The sequence below is a fragment of the Triturus cristatus genome, chromosome 3_1 (assembly GCF_964204655.1).
Source record: "Triturus cristatus chromosome 3_1, aTriCri1.1, whole genome shotgun sequence".
In the NCBI taxonomy this organism is placed as follows: Eukaryota; Metazoa; Chordata; class Amphibia; order Caudata; family Salamandridae; genus Triturus; species Triturus cristatus.
Window position 1 is genome coordinate 429,933,526 of NC_140583.1, and position 20,912 is coordinate 429,954,437.

The 20,912-nt window shown below is 46.6% G+C and overlaps 1 protein-coding gene and 1 pseudogene across 6 annotated transcripts in view; both read right to left on the reverse strand.

The window, feature by feature from the left end:
* SECISBP2L (SECIS binding protein 2 like) overlaps positions 1 to 20,912 on the reverse strand; it is a 600,623-nt gene that overhangs the window by 181,035 nt on the left and 398,676 nt on the right. For 2 of the 5 annotated variants that reach the window (XM_085644216.1, XM_085644217.1), the window contains exon 17: positions 1,168 to 1,347. The exons of the other annotated variants lie outside the window; for them this stretch is intronic. In XM_085644216.1, the coding sequence (XP_085500342.1) occupies positions 1,168 to 1,347 (180 nt within the window). The remainder of the gene's footprint in view (positions 1 to 1,167; positions 1,348 to 20,912) is intronic. 5 annotated transcript variants of the gene reach the window in all.
* LOC146860364 (follistatin-related protein 1 pseudogene) lies at positions 15,835 to 20,254 on the reverse strand (annotated as a pseudogene). Its single transcript, XR_014978813.1, has one exon. The product of XR_014978813.1 is annotated as a follistatin-related protein 1 pseudogene (transcript).

Here is a 20,912-nt window from a genome sequence, read left to right on the forward strand (position 1 = left end):
CTAGCTATAACTCAAGCCAAGAAAAGTCTTACTTACCTTGTATTGTGAGATACTTAGATGTGGTATCTAGGCATACCATCCCCAGTGCTCAATGTAATCTGAAAGTAATCAAATCGTATTCTAAAAGAAATTACTGTGTAATACAACCTGCTTTTTAGAAACATACCACTCTGTAACAACTGCAAATCCACTCCTATTTGCATTTCTGTGTAAAGGTTTACAATTTAAAGTATATTTTACCTACCTGTACAAAGTCCTGCTTGGTTCTAAAAATAAAATACAAGTATACCTTTTTTATACTTACCCAATTGGTCTGGATTCTGTCTATGAGCGTGTGCCATCTGTATTGATGGAGTGAATACAATAAATGCTTAACACACCCTCTGGATAAGCCAATGAATACATTTCCCCTTTATCACTATTATGTACCTACAACAGACATTCTCCTTAGGAGAGCACACACACGTAATCCTGTCCCCATCCCTTAGATTAGGTTTGGTGAGAACCAGAACATTCCAGACATTTAGAGACCGCTAGAGACTTTTGGTAGAGCCCCGGAACATTGTGGGGGTACATTAACCATAATCAATCTTACACAGTACCACTCGCCTTTTGTGTACCGATTAAGAAAGAATACCGGAGTGATGTAGAGTTTTTTGTATAGGTCAACAAGCACTATGTGGGGGGTACATCACCTGTGATAGCCACACTCATCATGAATTCCAGGGGTTGTGTGCAAATGGTTCGAGCATCCGTGATATCCATCCCTAGGATAAATCATCAGGCCCCTCATTTCGGGTGGATGAATGCGAGAATTTGCACCAGGTATTATTATGAAGATGAAATGCCCGCACTTCTAATTTTATAGTGGAGATTGCTTATTATGGCTTGCTATGAATTGAATACATTATCATTGAGCTTGGGTCTACCGCAGAGTATTTCTTCACTGTCAATGACTGACATACATACTCCAGAAATGAATGTACCGGGATTGATTGTATGCATTTTTTGCTGCCATGCTTAAATCATATTTACAATATAATTTCACATATGTTGGTTGATCTATGTTGATTGATGAAATCGCATTGTCACCATCCATGATACAACAGTATGTTCTCACTATCTGTGAACTGTGTTTCTAAGGGAGATTGAGCACAGGTCACTAACTTGAGAAAGGCTTAGCCGAAACGCGTTGTGTGCACAATAAAAGTGTATTGTGCCATCCTCTGGTGTGCCGCTGGTTCTTTTTTGGGTTCCCCGGAAATGATCACACTTCGAAATTATGACCCCCACTGCCGCCATCGCAGGCACCAGCATCGCAGGAAGCGGAACGGCTGAGTGAAGCATCTGTCGAGAGTGTGAATGTGAATATATATATATTATACATACATACACACATATATACATACATACATACATACATATACACACACACACATACATACATACATTTATACACACACACACACACACGTTCCCAAGCAACTGTAAGTCACCAAATAAGCAATTGCCGTACAGAGAAATAATATTTCCTCAAGAGGACAGAACATCTCGCCACCTACAGAAAAATATATATCTACACTTGCATACTTGAGGATATGGAAAGAAAAAAACTCAGGATGTTCTTAAAGAAGAGAAGATCCATAAAAGTGAATATCCTCCTAAGAAGAGATGAAAAGATATCCTTCCAGAAAATGCTGGGCATACCCGTAAACACCAACCCCTCGGGGTCAAATATTCTAACACTGTCTTCCAGACAACATTACAAGCAGTGATCATAACCCAGACATATTCTAAGAATAATAGCAGGCCATAGAACCTCCAGAATGGAGGAAAACTTTTGTAAAATAATTATCCAGAAGAATACAACATACCTTGAACCTGCCATATGCAGAGTCTCTCAGAAAGAGACAGACATCTCAAGGAAGGCAGCCCCATACAAAAGGCAAAGAAAGCACAGCGTATCATTACAATAACATAACAGCTCTAAGGGAGGGAGGGGGGGGGGGAGGGGGGGTAGGGGGGAGGGGGGGAGGGGGGAGGGGGAAGGGGGTGAAAGGCAACAGTACCCCCACGAAAGGGTGCCACAAAAGGAAAAGAACAGCTATGAGCCCACAACAATAGCCCTTAAAAAGCATATAACAGGCTCCAAGAAGGACTAAGCTGTATATCCAAGTGATCTTGAAAGGCGGTGGAGACAGACTCGTAATATAAGAGATAATGAAATATATAAGACATCTCTTGCCCAGTATCACAAAAATATAAAAATAGCCTAGAAAGCTTTTATTGTTCAGCAGTTAACCCAAGCAGGGAATGCCCCAAAAGAATTGTATCAGATTCTTAAATCTTTCACGAACCCCAAAGAGTGTGATCTGGAAGAACCTCCATCTCAAGCCTTATGCGACACTATTGCGGATTATTTTGAGCAGAAAATCAATCCGATTTATAATAAGATCACTATAGCTGGTGACATGATCCATGAACACCTTCCCTGCAAGAGGGGGAAACCCTTGATGAGTGTTCCCCCCCCTCCCTTGACCTGTGAGGAGGTAGGTACCTTATTACACACTGTAAAATCAGGCTCCCCACTCGATGTTATACCGGCAAAAATATCCGTGGGCCTTGCAAAACAACTGTCTGCTCCCATTTGTTCCCTCCTGAATGCGTCGCTTAAAGAAGGTCATTTACCATTTGAACGGAAGGCAGCACAGGTCATCCCACTACGTAAAAACACCAAGGCCTCTATGATCTTGCGAATCTGCAACCAATATCCCTCCTACCGCTCCGGAGCCAAATCTTGGAAAAGCATACTAACAAACATCTGTCAGATCATGTGGAAGCGTCAGGCAGCCTGGATGTGTCACAATCAGGTTTCAGGCCCAAACATAGTACAGAAACAGCCCTAGTGGCCGTTACAAACAACATCAGGCTAGCACTAGACAGAGAGAAATCCACCATACTGGTGTTATTGGATCTATCTGCGGCTTTCGACACGGTTGACCACCAGATTTTGCTCGGGAGACTAGAGGAATCTGGGATTAAGGGAGAGACCTTACGGTGGATGACTAGCTTCCTTTTCGACCGCTCCCAGATAGTTAACCTGGGTCTAAGGCGAAGAAGCTGACCAAGGGATCTTGTCTAAACCCTACTTTATTCAATATCTATGTTGCTCCTTTGGCTGATCTTTTGAGGACATATGGGTTCATGCCAATATCATATGCGGATGATACCCAGCTTACCTACACTTTTGACAAATCCTCCACTACAGCTCAGATCATCTTCTCTGCCGGTATGCTAGCAATATCTCAGTGGATGTGTAACAACTTTCCTTTCTCCAATTAAATGGCAGGAAGACAGAAATTATGCTTTTTGGAGACGCCGCATTGTTGTGGACAGCAAAGTGGTGGCCAGGGGAGCTGGGTGTGTCTCCCGCCCCAAAAACGTCTGTAAAGATCCTGGGGGTCCGCATTGAGCAGAGTCTGAACATGAAGGAGCAGGTGACTCATACAGTGAGCTCATGTTTTCATGTGTTGAGTCTGCAGAGACGAGCATTTACTTTCCTCCCAGACCACACAAGGAAGACCCTTTTTCAGATGTTAGTTCTGAGTCGCCTCGACTACTGTAATGCTTTATTCTCAGCTAACGAGGCTTCATTGGGCCGCTTACAGGTAGTGCAAAATACAGCAGCACGGTTGGTAATGAACGCCCCCTGCAGATCATCCTCGAGCCCGCTGTTGCGGTAGCTCCATTGGCTTCCAGTGCGGAAACTAATAACATTCAAGGTGTGCTGCATTGTCCACAAGGTGGAGTGTGGCAATGGTCCAGCTTATTTTGCAGAGAAACTTAGCCAATATACTCCCCTTAGGGACCTTCGATCTAGCTCTAAATCCCTTCTCAAAGTTGCCTGGATTAATAGGTTTAGGACAGGGGGAAAGCCTTTTCGTATCTCGCCCCTCAGATCTGGAATTCGCTCCCTACTACACTGAGGCAGTGCCCGGACCATCTTTACTTTAGAAAGTCCTTGAAAACATTTCTGTTCAAGAAATTTCACATAGTACCAGCACCTCTATGCCTGTCCACAAGCGCAGAGATACGCCTCCGGGGGTGATTCAGGCGCTATATAAGCAAATAAATAAATTCCCGCACAGTCAGAGTACTCAGGAAGAGCAATACAATAACAACCAAATAGCTCATGTAAGTGGTACGCAGAAAAAGTTAAACAATAAAAAATAAATACTCCACATAGAGAGAGACGCATACCAGAAAGGGTATGAACTCTTTAGACTAAGCTCCTCATCAGAGTAAAATAAAAGAATTACATGAACGTATTCATGGAGCAACAAGGAGAACAAAAACAGCTATGGAGCTGGGAAGAATCCGGAGAGAAAAAAGGGTAAATCTGGAGTCAAACATTCCGCAGTAAGGAAGAAGAAGTGCTTAATACTTCAACATTAGAAACTGCAAGAACAGCAGAGGCAGGAATTAAAACCTTAACCTACCCTAAAGATCTACCACTGTGGCTATATGAAAGGCAAAGCAAAAGACACATCAAAATTGGTCCATCGATAGAAAGACCAGCAATGCTGAAAAGGAATAGATATACGGCAGGACAGCTGCCTCACAGGGCTGCGGTGGGCGGACGGCTGGGAGGACAAAATATCGCTATATGCCGACGATATCCTTCTCTATCTCTCCCACCCACGGAGATCTATACTGGCGGCGATGGATATCTTTGTCAGTTTTGGGAAGAACTCAGGGTTCTGCATCAACTGGGCTAAATCCGTCCTCTATGATCTACATGGTGACCCTCCCAGGCTTCCTGACAACTGTCCGCTTGCTGTGGCGGAGGAGGGCTTTAAATACCTCTGAGTGTTTGTCACACTGGATAAGACTCTCCGGTTTGAAAAGAATCTCCTGCCACCGCTGCAACGGTTCCAGCGTGATTCAGCCTCGTGGCAGCGGCTGCCGTTGTCGCTGCTGGGTCGTGCGGCCCTTTTTAAAATGATGGCCCTCCCTAGATTTCTGTATGCTCTCCAAAACCATCCAGATCTGGTGCCTGCCTCATACTTTGGGGTGGTGGAGGCGGCGCAGCGGACCCTCCTGTGGTCGGGCGCACCCAGAATAGCGCTGCGGAAACTCACGCTGGGGTGGTATGACGGGGGGATAGCCCTCCCGGATATCCGTAAGTACTATTGGGCCGCTCACCTCTCGGCGATCAATCAGGGGACGTATTGCGACGGGAATGACCCTGGGTACGGGATGGATAGATGGTTGCTTCCGGGGGGGAACTATGAGGTTGTGATGTACTCCAGACCGGGCAGACTCCACCTCACGGGGCCGACGAAGCATTCAGTGCAAATATGGAACGCCGCGATTAGGTAGCCTGCGACACACGAAGGGGTTCCGTGGTTGGGATCTTATCGGGATCTCCCGGGTGGGGGACCTTTGGGGGCTAGAGGGGGTCAGATCCTTTGGCTATCTCCAGGGCACTTATGACATGGCGTGTACGGAATATTTTCGATACCTACAGGTTCGTCATTCTCTCCAAGCCAATATCCCCCCGGGGACCCGACCCCCGCAGGCCTCCCCGCTTGAGGATAGGTTGCTGGATGGACACATGCCGGAGCATGCCATATCGCTCACATATCAAAAATTGATCAACAACCCCCCTGATCCTCTTGACTCCCTGAAAGAGAAGTGGGTGGCAGATGGACTTGAGATAGACGACGAGGAGTGGATCACCGCTCTGGCGTCTCCTAGGGAAGTAGCGATATCGGCTAGGCTCCGACTGGTGCAGCTTAAAATATTGCACAGAGTATATGTCTCTTGCACCAGGCTACAGGCAATGGGGGTGGGGGGGGGGGGGGGGGGGGGGGGGGAGAGAGAGGGACTGTGCCGGCGGGGGTGTGGAGAGAGTGGCTCCTTCTTCCGTATTTTGTGGGAATGCCCAGGGGTGCAGCGGTACTGGAGGCGAGTGGTGTCCTGCATGGGTGAGGTGTGGGAGACTGATATTCGCACAGAGGCCAAGAGATGTTTGCTTAACATTTGGGATCCCACGGACTTGTCCCGACGGGGGAGACTCTGGGTCACACTGGGGCAAATGGTCGCAAAAAAGAAACATAGCCCGTCTGTGGGGGGCATCGACCCTGCCGAAACTGGTGGACTGGCAAAACGATATGGACTGATGTATGTTACAGGAAAAGGCGGTATATACGGCACAAGGGTGCCCCAGAAAGTGGGGGGAGGTGTGGTCGTTGTGGAACACCTACCGAGGGGACATAGTTGAGCCTCTGCAGGCCCGTCTGCCTGGCCTGGAGATTGCGGACGTCACCTAGGCTGTTGTCTCCAGTATACTACGCTAGTCTTGCTGATGTATCTGTACGTTGCCGGTGCTGTAACACCCCAGCTGCTCCGAATGAAAAGACCTGTCTTGTGTGACCTGGTTATGTTAGGTTTTTTTTTTTTTTTTAAACCATAAAAAAAAAGAATTAAAAAAAAAAAAGGAATAGATATTGAAATGAAGGACCTTCTCGAAAAAAGCCACGAGGCGTTGTAGCGCAGAATCTACATGGCTGTTCAATAAGCGGACACCATCAAAAGTCATAGACCAAGACTGCTGTGGCCAGGTGGGGACTCCATGCCCCAGGATTCCTTGCTGCCTGGAGGGAGGGCTGATGAACAAGGAAGCGCAATTAAGCGCTGCTCTCTTCCTGCTTCGCGGGACGCGCGCGGGCTGCACCCTGGCAAAGGGTGGGCCGCCCTTGCAGGAAGAGGCCGTGCAGGGCCACCCCTCATGTGTTTTCTATCCAGGAGTTTGCACCAGCTGCCGCCATCTAAGGTATTGCATTTTTAGAACTATTCCTCAAGCTGGGAAGTGCGGTGATTCGACCTAGCCTGATGTGATATACCAAAGCTATATCTGAAGCCGAACACTAACATTTTAGACCTCCCTTGAACTGTAAGGTTAGTGGCTTATGGACTGCTAAGCTTGGCTGAACTGCCGGGGCTAATCTTCGCCAACACTGTTTCACCAAGTTTTTGGCAATCACAGATATTTAGTGTCGCTGTTACTGGTGGACACTATTTGTAGCCTTTTTATTTTGGTGCCCCTCACTATCTTCCTGCGTTCCCCCAGTTTCTCGTGAGACCCAGTGCAATCCTGCAGTGTGAGCCATTACCCGAGGTCAGTGGTGAACACATCGCATATCCCACCTTCCAACTGTGGCCTCCTGCTGGGCTGGAGCCTGCGGTGAGACAACCAATATCTAGGCACTGCCACACCTTTACTGAACCTCTCAGATTGGGTCTTGCAGTAGGGTTTAGTCTCACTGCCTCATAACGAACCACCAAGTTGAACTAGTGAGATTATCATTTGAGGGATGAGGAAAAGGGAAGCAGTGGAGGGCTTGGGAGGTAAAGTAGCGGTGAAGGGGTAAAAAAGCTAAGAAAGTAGCAAAAGCAGACAAACATGCTGGTAGCAATTGTGTACTAGACTGTATTGACAGTCCGATAGATGAATGCAAAAGCATTCTAGACACCCAAATGGTGACTTCCCCATGTGCTATGGCTAGTCAGACTACCGCTACCAAAATCAGCTCTAGTGGCATTCCGTTTATCCCAAAAATGTTTAGAAGAATGAATAGTAACAACTATAGCTCTAGTAACCAGGGAGGCGAAATTCATACTGTGGGAACCCATTCCCTACCAACAGATACCTGCCCCCAGACTCAGTTTGATCCAGAGATCCATTGCAGTAATAGATTTACCCCCCTTCTACACCCAATTAATGGTCCTCAGGATGATAAACTTCAAATAACACCAGCTGTGACCAGCCCTAGATGCCCACCATTGTGATCTGAATCAGAACACCCACCGACTTATCAGCGATCTAAAAGTAGAAGTAGGGGCACTGAGATCAATGATAGGTGGTCTCACAGGCCTTTTAATGCAATTACTGTCGATAAGTATAAGATTTTCTTCCTCGAATGAGTCTGCACAAAGAACAACCTGCCAACCCACATATGCACCTCCTACTCCAGCCCCGCCTTGTAAGCACAGACGTGCTCACCCTACACAAAACAGTTCCTATCTGACTACTAACTCTCGCGATCTAGGGGCATCAGATGTAATCCTCCCCACAGACTATCTACCCCCGAAACTGATCTTTGTGAGTGGGCATCTTAGTCAACACAGTGTAATAAGAAATAACACTCTTTGGGAGGTAGCCCCGGTGTCAGACAGGATGCAGTCAACACATTTATGCGCACCAACTCTACCGCTGGCCCATAAAATCTTCATGGTAAATGTTCCCAACCTAGCCGATAGTAGGGTATAGGAGGGGGAAGACTCACTGACAAATAAAGCAATCCACTAGATTCACCACGTCAGAGGCTGCTACTCCGTGATTCGTGACGACATAGTAAGGGCCAGAAGATGTACAGCTCCAGATTAGCATACTGACTGTATAGAAATAACCCTTAAAGGGAAAGAACTAGTTGAAAATCTACTAGCTTTAGAACTTAGGAGTTGTCCCTCCGATTCATTCCAAATTAAATCCAAACAACACATTCCTTTAGTTTAAACAAACTTAACACCTCCCTCTATCTCGGACCAGTCAGGCTGTAATTTAACCCTGGAGGCCATTAATTTACTCCGGGGGTTACACTGCCGGCTGAATAGGCACCATTTCACCAACCCAACAAAACCTGCACCCTGCTCTACCTTAGATGGTATCCAGCTACCCCATTCTAGCAGGAAAGCACTTAGGGATAGCTGATCTAGAGACCGTAGAATGGCCAATAAAAACAGGGTGCTTTACACTAGCGTGAGCTCAGAAGTAAAGAACACAACGCTAGTCCCCATCAACAGTTGTCAAGGCAGCCCAATTCAAATAGCGTGTGCCAGCTCAGGCCCTAATCCTCAACTTACACTAGTATCCTGGAACGTGGCAGGGCTAAGTAGCAAAACGTCCCTTCCTCATTGGAATAACTTCATAGAGGGCTTTGATGTATGCATCTTTCAGGAAACCTGAAGCCTGGTTGAGGTATGTTTGTTGCTGCTCCCCAGCAGTTATAAAGGAGATAGGACGACTGGCAGGGGGACTAATAATTTTGGTCAAGATTGCCCTGGGCTGTAAGATCACACTCCTCAATATTGAGAGCCCAGATATCCTGGGGATCTGTATTGAGGGCCCCTCAGGAAAACCTATTGAGTTATATAATATTTACACGAGAGCCACAAGAGAGGGCAGATCCTCTGCTACACTCTAGCAACTGGAGGGGTTACTGGACATGAGTCTGCATCAATCTAGATTAATAATAGCAGGTGATTTTAACATTACATGTGAACCCTTAGATATAGTTGATGTAATGGAGACGCACAAAGAAGATCTGAAGTGGTCTGTTCCGCGATTAGATCTGTCCCCAGTTAAGAACTGGTCACAACTGGTGCTCCAAGTAAACCGCTTAAACTTAGAGCATGGTCTAAGGGCAGTGAATGGTAGAACAAAATCAGATAGACTTGGTGAAAACACTTTTAATAGAGTTAATAGCCCATCTCATATTGATTATATCTTACTAGATTTGAGACTCTGGAGGAGTGTCATTGATATGCTAGTGGGTGATACAACTGACATTGACCACAACCCACTTTGTCGAAGCATGAAACCAGTGTGTGGTGGCCTGACCAAAGAGACCCCAATCCCGATCAACTTTAGGGGAGAGGAGTTGGCCTAACGGCTAGGGCGGTCGACCTCGAATCTGGGGAACCGGGTTTGAGTCTCGGCAAGGACGCTGAACATCCTGTGATTCTGGGCAAATCACTTAATCTCCCCTTGCCTAAACAAAAAATGAATGTTTCCTCATGTAACACAACTGGTGCTGTGTAAAGCGCTTTGATACTGGGTCAAGTTCGCGCTATATCAAAAATAAAAACTTGAATGAAGTTCTTCTATCCAACGATAGACGCAGACTAAAATGTCAGACGGTAATTCCAAGTGAAGACACGCTTCTAGGCATGCAGCAGGATTTTAAGGTAGGCATGCAAGAATCAAAAGCCCAGGAGGGCTGGCCGAAGTTGATACTACCCACTAGTGTTTCTTTGAGAAATTAGGTTATTACTTCACTGCACCAGGGCACAACTCAAAGGGAGAAAAAACCAACGGGCCAAGAATCTTGGTATAACAAGGAGTGTAAAACCCAGCTTTCAAAACTAGCTCTGGCCATAAAATCAAAAGACAGAAGCCAAATTAGAGATTCCAGAAGGAGCTATAAAGGCAGCCATCCAACATGCCAAGGAGGAGTGGGACGAATCTAGTTGCCACCTACTTAAGGAGGCTTTTGCTGCCAAAGACTCTAAAACCTTCTGGTCTTTGTTTGTCTGGGGTATTGAAGCAGGGGCTCATCCTTTCCCTACCCACACTGCAGCCGAAGCTTGGTATGACCATTTTAACAAGCTTTACTCAGATGCTGACTCTCTGTCCGTCATAGGGGATGCCTCTGAGTAAAGATTTCTTCTCCTAGTAAGATCAAGGAGTCAAATGGACCAATAGTGCAGGCCAAAGCCCCAGGGCAGATGGTATCTCGGGAGACCTTTTCTTATCCGACATTTCTAACTGGACTTGTTATAGATTACTTCTTTCAAATGCCATAGCAAGCGGGGCACTTGTCCCAGGGTCCAGGCAGGGGACGGAGGTGTTCCCAATATATAACAAGCATTTGCAATGCAATAGGTCTCGCATTTATAAGAGTTTGAGCTATTGGCATAGTAAAATTACAAAGCCTTTTATTTATGTTTTGGTTTTAAAACAAATAAAAGGCATTGTCATTTACAATGTCAGTAGCATAAACTCGCATAAAAGCAGTGTGTGGAGTGCAGCAGTGTGCGGCGTGCAGCAGTGTGCGGCGTGCAGCAGTGTTTCGTGTAGCAGTGTGAGGCATGCAGCACTGTGTGGTGAGCAGCGGCGTGCAGCAGTGTGCGGCGTGCAGCAGTGTGCGGCGTGCAGCAATGTCGTGCAGCATGCAGCAGTGAGTAATGCAGCAGTGTGCAGCAGTTTGTGGCGTGCAGCAGTGTTTCGTGTAGCATTGTGCGGCGTGCAGCATTGTGCGGCGTGCAGCAGTGTGAGGCGTGCAGCAGTGTGAGGCGTGCAGCAGTGTGAGGCGTGCAGCAGTGTGAGGCGTGCAGCAGTGTGAGGCGTGCAGCAGTGTGAGGCGTGCAGCAGTGTGAGGCGTGCAGCAGTGTGTAATCCAGCAGTGTGTAATGCAGCAGTGTGTAATGCAGCAGTGTGTAATGCAGCAGTGTGTGGCGTGCAGCAGTGTGCGGCGTGCAGCAGTGTGCGGCGTGCAGCAGTGTGCGGCGTGGTTTGTAAACAACAAGAAAAGCGGACATCAAAGGAAGGGTGGGAGGGAACGAGCATATGGGGTGTGAGTTATAATGAAAGTTAATTGTTGTAAGAGGGGATGCAGGAAGTGAGGCCGAACGCGCGCTGGCGAAAGCAGTCTGCTGCTTTCAAGTCCGATGCCAGATGCCAGCTTCGCGCTTGAATGCCTCACATGCACTGGCCATAAACCGCATTCCTAAGGTCTTGTGCCCCTTACTAAATCTCTCTGAATGCGTGAGGCGGCGCATGCGCAGGAAGTAGCTGGTGGCAAATGGAATGCGCGTGGTTGTGCGCGTAACCGCCACCTGATCCGCCTGGGAAGCCTTTGGGAGCCCCTACATAAGTCTCCCTGGCGATCGCTTGCGCGATAGCCAGGCGAGACCTAAAAAGGGGGACAGAGGTCAGCCCTGTAACTATAGGCCCATTAGCCTGAATGATATGCTGCAAAAAGTCTTTAGTCGAGCCCTCCTACTTAAGATCCAGGCATGGGCCGATTAAAACACTATTCTATCACCTTATCAAGCAGGCTTTAAAGAAAAGAAAGGGCCTGTTGTCCAGGTATTCCGGCTTCTGCTTCTTTATTGTTAAGTCGTAGCTATTGGCCAGGGTAGTCTGTACTTCGTTTTTATCGACCTGAAGATTGCCTTTGATTTAGTCCCTAGACAGAAGCTATGGGATGGGCTCAAAGACATGGGAATTCCACCCCCATTGCTCAACTTGGTCATCCGATTACATGAACACAGCTTTGCCAGGATAAGATGGGGCACGCAGGGGCGAACTCACAGATCGCGTCCCAGTTAGCATGGGAGTCAGACAGGGTTGCGTTCTGGCTCCTCCGTTTTCTTCCCTTTACATTATTGAATTGAAGTGGTAAGCTTTCCATCTCAAGAGCCTGCCGATGCTCAATCTTTAGGCGGGGAAAAGGTAGGGAACCTTCTGTTTGCAGATGACACCCTGCTGGTGTCAAAATCCCCGGCTGGGCTACAGCTATTACTAAACAGATTAAAACTTTTCTGCGACAGTCGGGTCTTGAAATAAATACCTTACAAACTAAATTCATGTCTTTTAATCCTCCTAAATCATATAAAGGCATGCTAACTCTAGGAGGGACCCCCCCTGAAAAGGGTAAGCACCTTTGATTAGTTAGGGGTCAAACGGTCGGAGAAAATGACCTGGAAGCCCCACGTAACAAAAATGGTACTTAACGTTCCTCCTACAGCAGACCAGTCACCACTGCCCTACAGATCTATGATTTAAAAACTGTCAGCTCTTTTCTATATGGGTCTGAGTTGCGGGGATTTGATGAGATAACTGAGTTCACTAGATCGGAGCATAAATTCTTAAGGAACCTAGTGATGCTGCCCCAAAGCACCCCACTTTACCCTCTATTGCTAGATATGAGTCGCCGCTCCATAAGTGAAATTGCAAAGCTCTGCCCTTTGTTATTCTGGGCTAGAATCAAGAGGACTCCTGAGCTAGCGCCTTATGCTGAAAGCCATGGCGGAGGTTATCCGTCTAGATACCTCCAACAAGGTTAGGTGGCTAAGCACCTTAAGGAGGCTTGTGTCTGATATAGGGCTCCAGGAAGCTTGGGAAAAATCTGATTCCCTCCTGCTCCAAATAGACACAGTAAAGAGGCACTACTGGGAATGGGTAATACAAACAGATTCCAGTAGAACTGATGGGGTAAACTTGCCACAGAATTCCTACTGCACAAACAGATTAGTTTCCTGGAACCCTATCTTGATCTAATTCAAGTTGTTCATGATAGGAAACTCTACATCCATTTCAGACTTGCGACCCTCCCTGTGAATGAGTTGAGAGCCATGTGGCAAACCAAAGTTCTAAGCCCAAGCAACTGCCCTGGATGCAAGGCTACCCTGGAGTCCGTAGCGCATGTGTTGTTCGCTTGTCCTGGTCATGCGTGCCCGAGATCAAAATGGATTTAACCAATCTGCCAGCAAATGGGCACGCGGAACTACCGGGATGCCTTGTGAATTTTAAAATCAGACACCAGACCCTCCTTTGCCTGTGCAGTTGCCAAGTTCCTCAGTCACATGTGGGGCATTAGGAAAAAGGTGCTAGAAAGGAGCTTAGAATGAAACAGGCATGCTTCTTGTACCGAATTGCCCACAGTTTTTAAGTATATTGTTGCTATGGAAATACAATCACATATGTTTTAGATGTAATGTATCTCAGAGATGTTATTTAAACACTTGATTGCACATTGTAGAGGAAGTGATTTTTAAATACTGGTATTTTAACATGGGGTTTTAATATGTAAATAGTACCATTGTGATTCCGGTCATTTTATCCTTCTGTATATATCAACTTCTTATTTTGTATTGAATCATAACATTTGTAAAATTTTGATCGTTCTTTATGGCATAATCATGATTACTATGAAGTTGCTTACTACTTATCTGAATTCACCTGTTTTCTAATCATTTGTATGCAAAAATCTTTAAGGCATGCATGCCTAAATAAAGTTTTTTTGATTGATTGATATCTGTCAAACTCTCCTACACAGTGTCAGGGAAATTAGACTCACGCAACCAATCATGTCTGCGAAGAGCAACAGACCAAGCCATGGCCCTACCAATAGAATCGGTGGTGTCCACAGCAGACTTGATGGTAAACTTCGCCTTATTATGGCCATCTTGCACAAGCTGAAAGAGTTCAGACCCGATTCCTTCAGGAAGGGAAGGACACAGACGGGCAACAGAGTCTCATAAAGCTTAAGAAACTCTGCCAAAGACACAAGACCTGTTTAACGACCTCAAGGCCAAACTGAAGAAGGAATATGCTACTTACCAGTATGCATCTGTTCTTGGCATGTAGAGCTGCAGATCTACACACTATGCATAGATCGCCATCTGGTGTTGGCCCCGGATGTTTGCACTTGTTTTTGTCCTGGAAAGTCTTTGGAAGTCACGCGATAGGCGACTCCTCCTTTGGATCATAGTGCACATGGGTATCAGCTCCATCCTCAGATTGTTTTTCGCCAGCAGGGAAACGATGGAACTTTCTAAGAAACAGGAAAGATGCCCATGTATGCTGTATCTAAGTAAGATAATACTGGAACAGATAAAGGTAGCCGGGGAGGCGGGTGGGCGTGTGTAGATCTGCAGCTCTACATGCCAAGAACAGATGCATACTGGTAAGTAGTATATTCCGTTTGAGGCATAGGAGCTGAAGATTACACACTATGCATAGATTATATAGCAGTATCCCCTCCTAGCGGCGACCACCAGTATCTGTTGCAGTAGTTTGAAATAGTGTTTTGAGTAAAGCCTGGCCCACACTAGCTTGTTGTTTAGTTTGCACATCTACACAATAGTGTTTTGTGAATGTGTGCGGTGTAGACCATGTAGCTGCTCTGCAGATATCATCTAAGGGAATGTTCCCTAAAAATGCCACTGAAGCCCCGGTCTTTCGTGTAGAGTGGGCTTTAGGAGGAACAGATAATGTACGTTTTGCTTTGTGGTAGCAAATTTGTATGCATTTGACAATCCACCTAGCTATCCCAGATTTTGATATGGGGTTGCCCTTGTGTGGTGGTGAGAAAGACACGAAAAGTTGTTTGGTCTTACGAAAGGGTTGTGTTCTCTCGATGTAGTAAAGCAATGCTCTTTTGACATCTAAGGTATGAAGAGCTCTTTCTGCGACTGTTTGTGGCTGCAAGAAGAATACGGGCAGCTCTACAGATTGATTGAGGTGGAAGGGAGAAATGACTTTAGGGAGGAATTTAGGATTTGCTCTAATGGTAGGCCATCTAGCTTGTTTAATGACGTTCATACAGTCAGGGGGAAGGTTAAGGTAACCGAATTCTAGGACCTCAGGAGCCAGATCGCAAGGTTGAGCTGAGCTGGGTCTGGGTGTCTGATCTCTCCATGGTTCTGGGTTAATAGGCGTGGAGAAAGGTGTAACTTCAGGTGCGGCACTACAGAGAGTTCCAGCAGTGTGGTGTACCATGGTTGTCTGGCCCAAGTTGAGCATTTAGGATGAGAGTCAAGGAATGTTGCTGTAGTTTTCGTACCACTAGTGGAATGAGTGGGAGAGGCGGAAAAGCGTACGCAAATCTGCCTGACCAGCTCATCCATATCGCATTGCCTTTGGACAATGGGTGTGGATATCTGGCGGCGAAGGTTGGGCATTTGGCGTTTTCGGGGGTGGCAATGAGGTCTATCTGTGGTTGCCCCCACATTTGAAAAAATGGTTGAAAAACTTGGATGAAGTTCCCACTCGTGGATCTGTTTTGTTTGATGGCTCAACAGATCGGCTATGGTGTTTTGGACTCCTGGGACATGTTGGGCTAGGAGAAAAATGTTCTGAGGTATAGCCCACCTCCATATGTTCTGTGCTAGCTGAGAGAGCTGCAGAGAGTGTGTCCCGACTTATTTTTGTATGTAGCACATGGCTGTCATGTTGTCCGTGGGGATTAAGACAGTCTTTTTTTTTTTTTTTTTTTAATGGTTTTGTCCATTTTATTTGGCTTACAGACCACAAAAATAAGAACGCAACAAAAACTTAGAAAAACACAGAATAAATGCATGTAACAATCATCTGGAATATGGATACACACAAACTAAAGAAGGCGTAGACACAGGCAGCAGAGACAATGTGTGTTTTTTCCCGTATGTTTTATAATACTGAAAATTAATAAATGTAACAAAATAATACAAAAAAACCAGGACAGCACCTTTTAAAGTAAACAGCAACAGAAATACTGCTTGGAATTGAAGGGGAACTGACTCCCCACAAAAATACGTGGTCAAACTGCGGTCAAAGTAATGTAACAGAATTTCAACTGCTCTGAAGTAGACAACAGTACATGTTATTTGCCTTAGGGCGCCAGCAGCAGCCGAACCAATCCTTCTGATTTTAACCCTGTCTCCCATCTGTCACTATGCCATTGATCTAAGTGAACTGAACACACTAATTGTAATGGCTGCCATGCACAAGGAGGGAACAAGATGGCCGCCACCAGCAGGCAACACCACACTCAGGGTAAAGTTATTGTTCTTCAAAATGTCAGCCTAGGCATCGTAAAAGACACTTTTTTAGATTAAAGAGGGCTTTGCTAGAGTTTTGCCCTAAATATAATATTTGATCAGCCGGCTCAGTGTGGAAGCTGACAGCTTTTGTGGTTCAGTAGAGACGGGAGGTCACCGAGCAGCCACTATATCTATGCTTTAGGGAAGGTGGACATGCTGTTGTCACCAGATCCACTCCCTTACCACTTACTGCTAATGTGTCTTTTAACAGAACTGCCATTGGTTCCATGGTGGCGGTGACTAATGTTTCGCACCAGATGAAATACCCAACTGCGGTAAATGTAAATACTTGCCCCTTTACCACCCTGCGCATATGCTACGCTTCTAACTTTGTACAAGCGGCAGCGTTCTCTGACCCCATTCAATTGCATCTTTGTGAAAAGTGGTACGCTTGACTGTCTACCACCAACTCCACCACTCTCAACGTATTACTGTTGCCTCGTATGACCCGGCCGCCCCTTGCACCAAGCCGCCAACCAGGATGGGCCGTTCTTTCAAAATGTGGTTACAAAAGTGGGCGTGATTATCTTTATGAATTCCCGGATGATTTTGAGGAACTTTCTATTCCATTATCACCTGAGAGGTGAACATTAATTTGGATCAATTCGCTGGAAGAGGAACGCACATACCCGCACCGAAGAGGGGTTTGATCCATCGTTCTACGTCAGCACGTGAAAGGGATTGGCCCTGTAACCGAAACTGCGACTGAGATGGTCTTTCAGGCACACTTTCCTCAATACGGACAGGGCAGAAATGCCTCCAAAATCATTAGAAGTATACCCCAAAAATAACCAGCGTGGTACAAGAACACTACCTCACCACCCAAGCCCAAATCCTCTCGTGGCCCAGCTGGAGACATCATGCTCTTTGGCTTTTGTGCACGAAACATGAATGATGACGTCACCAGCAGTAAAGCGAGACCATCAGTTTTGGGTGGAAGAAATGGCATTTTACCACGAGAACCTCAATTGCGCATTTTCATCCACAATCAGTTTAATTGATTGATATCGAAGCACCACATGGTAATAAAATATGTTAAATAACAAAACAAAAAATACTGCTAGCTAGTTATACAAAATGATATTTTCTGAATAAAAAAAATGTAAAAAAAATGGAAATGGTTAGCTAGTCCTTGACATGGTTAAAAGTAGCACCTACATGGAGTGACAGGGTAGCCGGTGCAAAAAACAGTGGGAGGGAGCAGGCGAGGCATGCATTTGACGGATGGGGAGCAGAGATGAAGCACAGGCTAGAAAAAAGACATGTGGAGAAGCGGGGCAGAGGAGTCAACCCTTTCATTCCCGCCAAAAGTTATCCAAGGGCTTCAATGGGGGCAGCAGCCGTGATGGGGACCTTCTAGAACTCTATAGGTGCACTACTGAACAAAGATGACTCTGTCCACCGCCAAAGGGGTCTAAAATGTATCAGACAAGTGGCTTGTGGGACAGAAGGTGGGTCTACCTTATTTTTACTTTTTTACTCATGAAAACAGAGTGTGATCACACATTTTGCAAAAACACGGACTCCTAAGTAAAGTCTTTCAAAATCTAAAACTTAAATGCGGTAACTATCTCTCTCCAAATATTGCAACCTGTATATAATTCCTAAATGCTGCCAAGCTCACTTCCCATAAATTTAAGGCTGTGTTAATTTACCATACAATGTCGGCTCCTCCCTTATTCAAGGGCAAGTGTCAGGATTTGGGCCAGCTCCAAGTTTAACAGGGAGGTATTGATTAAGATCGACATCTGGTACTCTATGTTTAGAAGTCTATGTTTTTGCAAACAATGTTCCTCAAAGTCTGTGTTTTCACATCCTCCCATTGAAATGCCCCAGTAAGGGCCTACAAAGCACAACATGCTTTGTTGCAGACAAAGCGGAGTGCTCAAAAAAGTTGAGTTTCGTGGTGATGATACCCCCGTGCCCAAACACTCACGCTTTAAGTTTCAGACCCCATACAATGAAATGATCATCACATCCTCTATCTGGTCTCTCAAGTGAGTCTCCATTGGAGTCGGCTGTCCTTGTCGTGAGATGTGACTCACTGCCTAACTCCACCAGTTGCCCCACACAGAACTTGTGTGTAATTGGTTTCTGAAACACTTCCAGCTATAAAAGAATAGTTCCAATCCTAGCTGTTATCTGTTCATTCCCCAAATAAAACCCTGCAGTGCCTACCTACTTCCTGTTTCCCCTTCTGATAGGTACCAAAGTTTCCTGCCCCTACTTTGAGTAGTGAGTGGAGAGGGCGGTGGTGGGGAGGGCCGGAACCACGGTACCTTGCATCCTCATGTCACTTCCTTCCCACCGTCCGCTACTTGCGCCTCAGTCTACGCGGTCAAGTTGGTTTGGTTACTGATGTAGAACAACCGGTTTAAATGTCCCACTAAAAAAAATACAAGAGATTTGGGCACCAACCCCATACAAGATTCTGGTTCTCAACAGTGCGTAATTCCTCCGGCGGGTTTTTAAACGCAGAGGCTGTTGACAAGCGCTGACCTCAGTAATAGAATAGACACCATCAGTTTTCTTACCCTCCCTCATACAAAAATGCTCTGGTAACCCTCCCAAGTCTGGTTTTATAACAAATCCCTAACTGAAATGAACAGAATACATTCTTCAATTAAAAAAAATTGTTGATATAAATTGCAAATATTTATGGTCTGGCAAAAGAAGCTCCCTCTGCGCGTCAAACCCCGCGCCGGTGAATAGAGGTGCGCGTGCGTGCTGGGAGCAAATCTTCTTGGCTCCTCCCATTGCGGTGACATCACGTGGTCTACATCTCCTTGCTGCTCATCTTTTTGGATTTTTCAGCCGTCTCCTGATGCTTCTGCAGTTCCTGCACATATCTGGTCATCTCTTCGTCGGTCATTTCCTCGTCTGGCTCACCATCCTTATGATTCTTCCCAGCACACGTCATGGCCGTGCACACCCAGTTGCCGCAGGCACACACACAGCGGTTGCACTCCACCTGGGTCTCGGCTCCATCCTCGTAGGATTCATCCTCAAGGGCGCACTTTTTCTCTGGAGGGTTGAAAGAAGGGTTCAGGCACTTGAGGAACTCATTTAAGCTCAGCTTCCAGTCCGCGTTCTCGTCGGACACCTCGATGAGCGCATCGACGCAGAGACCCCTGAGTAGCCGGTTGGTCTCCTGATCCATGTACGTGGTGATGTTGATGGCAGTCTCATTCTGCTCCACAAACTTCAGGAACTCGCTGGAGTCCAGGCGGGAGTCTCCACCATCGTAGCTCTTGAAGTACTTGTCGAGGACTTCACTGTAGTTGTTGCCCTTGGAGAGCCAGCCGTCTGGAATCACCTCAGCTTCCAGCCACTGAATGATGCGTTTCCGCAGCTCGTCCCGATCAGACTGGTAGCAGACAACTGGGGTCGCCACTGGCTTGTCGGATGTCTTCTCTTTGCAGTGACCATCGTAGTCTACCTGGATCTTGGTGCCTGTCAGGCAGGCGTCACGGTGCAGCTCGCAGTGGTTGTGGTAGGTCTTGGCGTTGCTGCCGCACACAGGCCTCTTGTGTGGTTTGCATTTCTCGATGCACAGGCAGGTGGGGTCGCCCTTCTCCGTCACAGCACACTCCCGCCCAGCGCCACAGAACACGTTGGCACAGACTTTGGACTTGCTCTTCGGCTCCTCCAGCGTGTGGACCCAGGAGGCGGCCAGCAGGACCAGCACGGGCAGGCACTTCAGCATCATGTTGTCTTCAGGCTGGGGGTCCTCGGCAGCGGCTGCGGGGTGCTGTGTGCTGGCGCTGGGGAGGCGGGCTGCAAAGATGCCTGTCGCTGCCTCGGCTGCTTTTCTCCTTCTCTACAGCGATTAAGACAGTCTTGAGTGATATTTGTTTTTGAAATGCTTTTAAGGCTAGGAATATAGCTAGTAACTTCAGGTGGCTGATGTGGAGTAACTTTTGTTGAGGTGTCCACCTGCCCTGCATGGTGTGATGTAGTAGGTGAGTTCCCCAGCCGGAGAGCGATGCGTCCGTTGTCATAACTATTTGAGGAACCGGATCTAGGAACGGTCGTCCTTTGGAAAGGTTTTTAGTGTTCCACCACTGCAGAGAACAAGGAGTATGACCGTCTACCAACACCAGATCTGTTAACTGACCTTGAGCCTGGTTCCATTGGCATGCTAAGCACTCTTGGAGAGGATGCTTATGGCGTCTTGCATGAAGCACTATGAATATGCACGAGGCCATCATCCCTATGAGTTGCATGAACACTCGAGCTGGAAGAGAGTGTTGTGGTTAGATTTTGGTGAGAAGATTCTGCACGTTTGCTATCCTGGCGGGACTGGGATAGGCTAACCCTTTTGAGGTGTCTATTGTGGCACCGAGGTATTGTGTGTGGAACGGTTGCAGATGGGACTTGGTGTGGTTTACTGTGAACCCAGGTCGTGGAGTAATTGGATAGTGGCGCAAGTGTGTTGTGTATACTCGTTGTATGAGCTGGCTTTTATGAGATAGTCA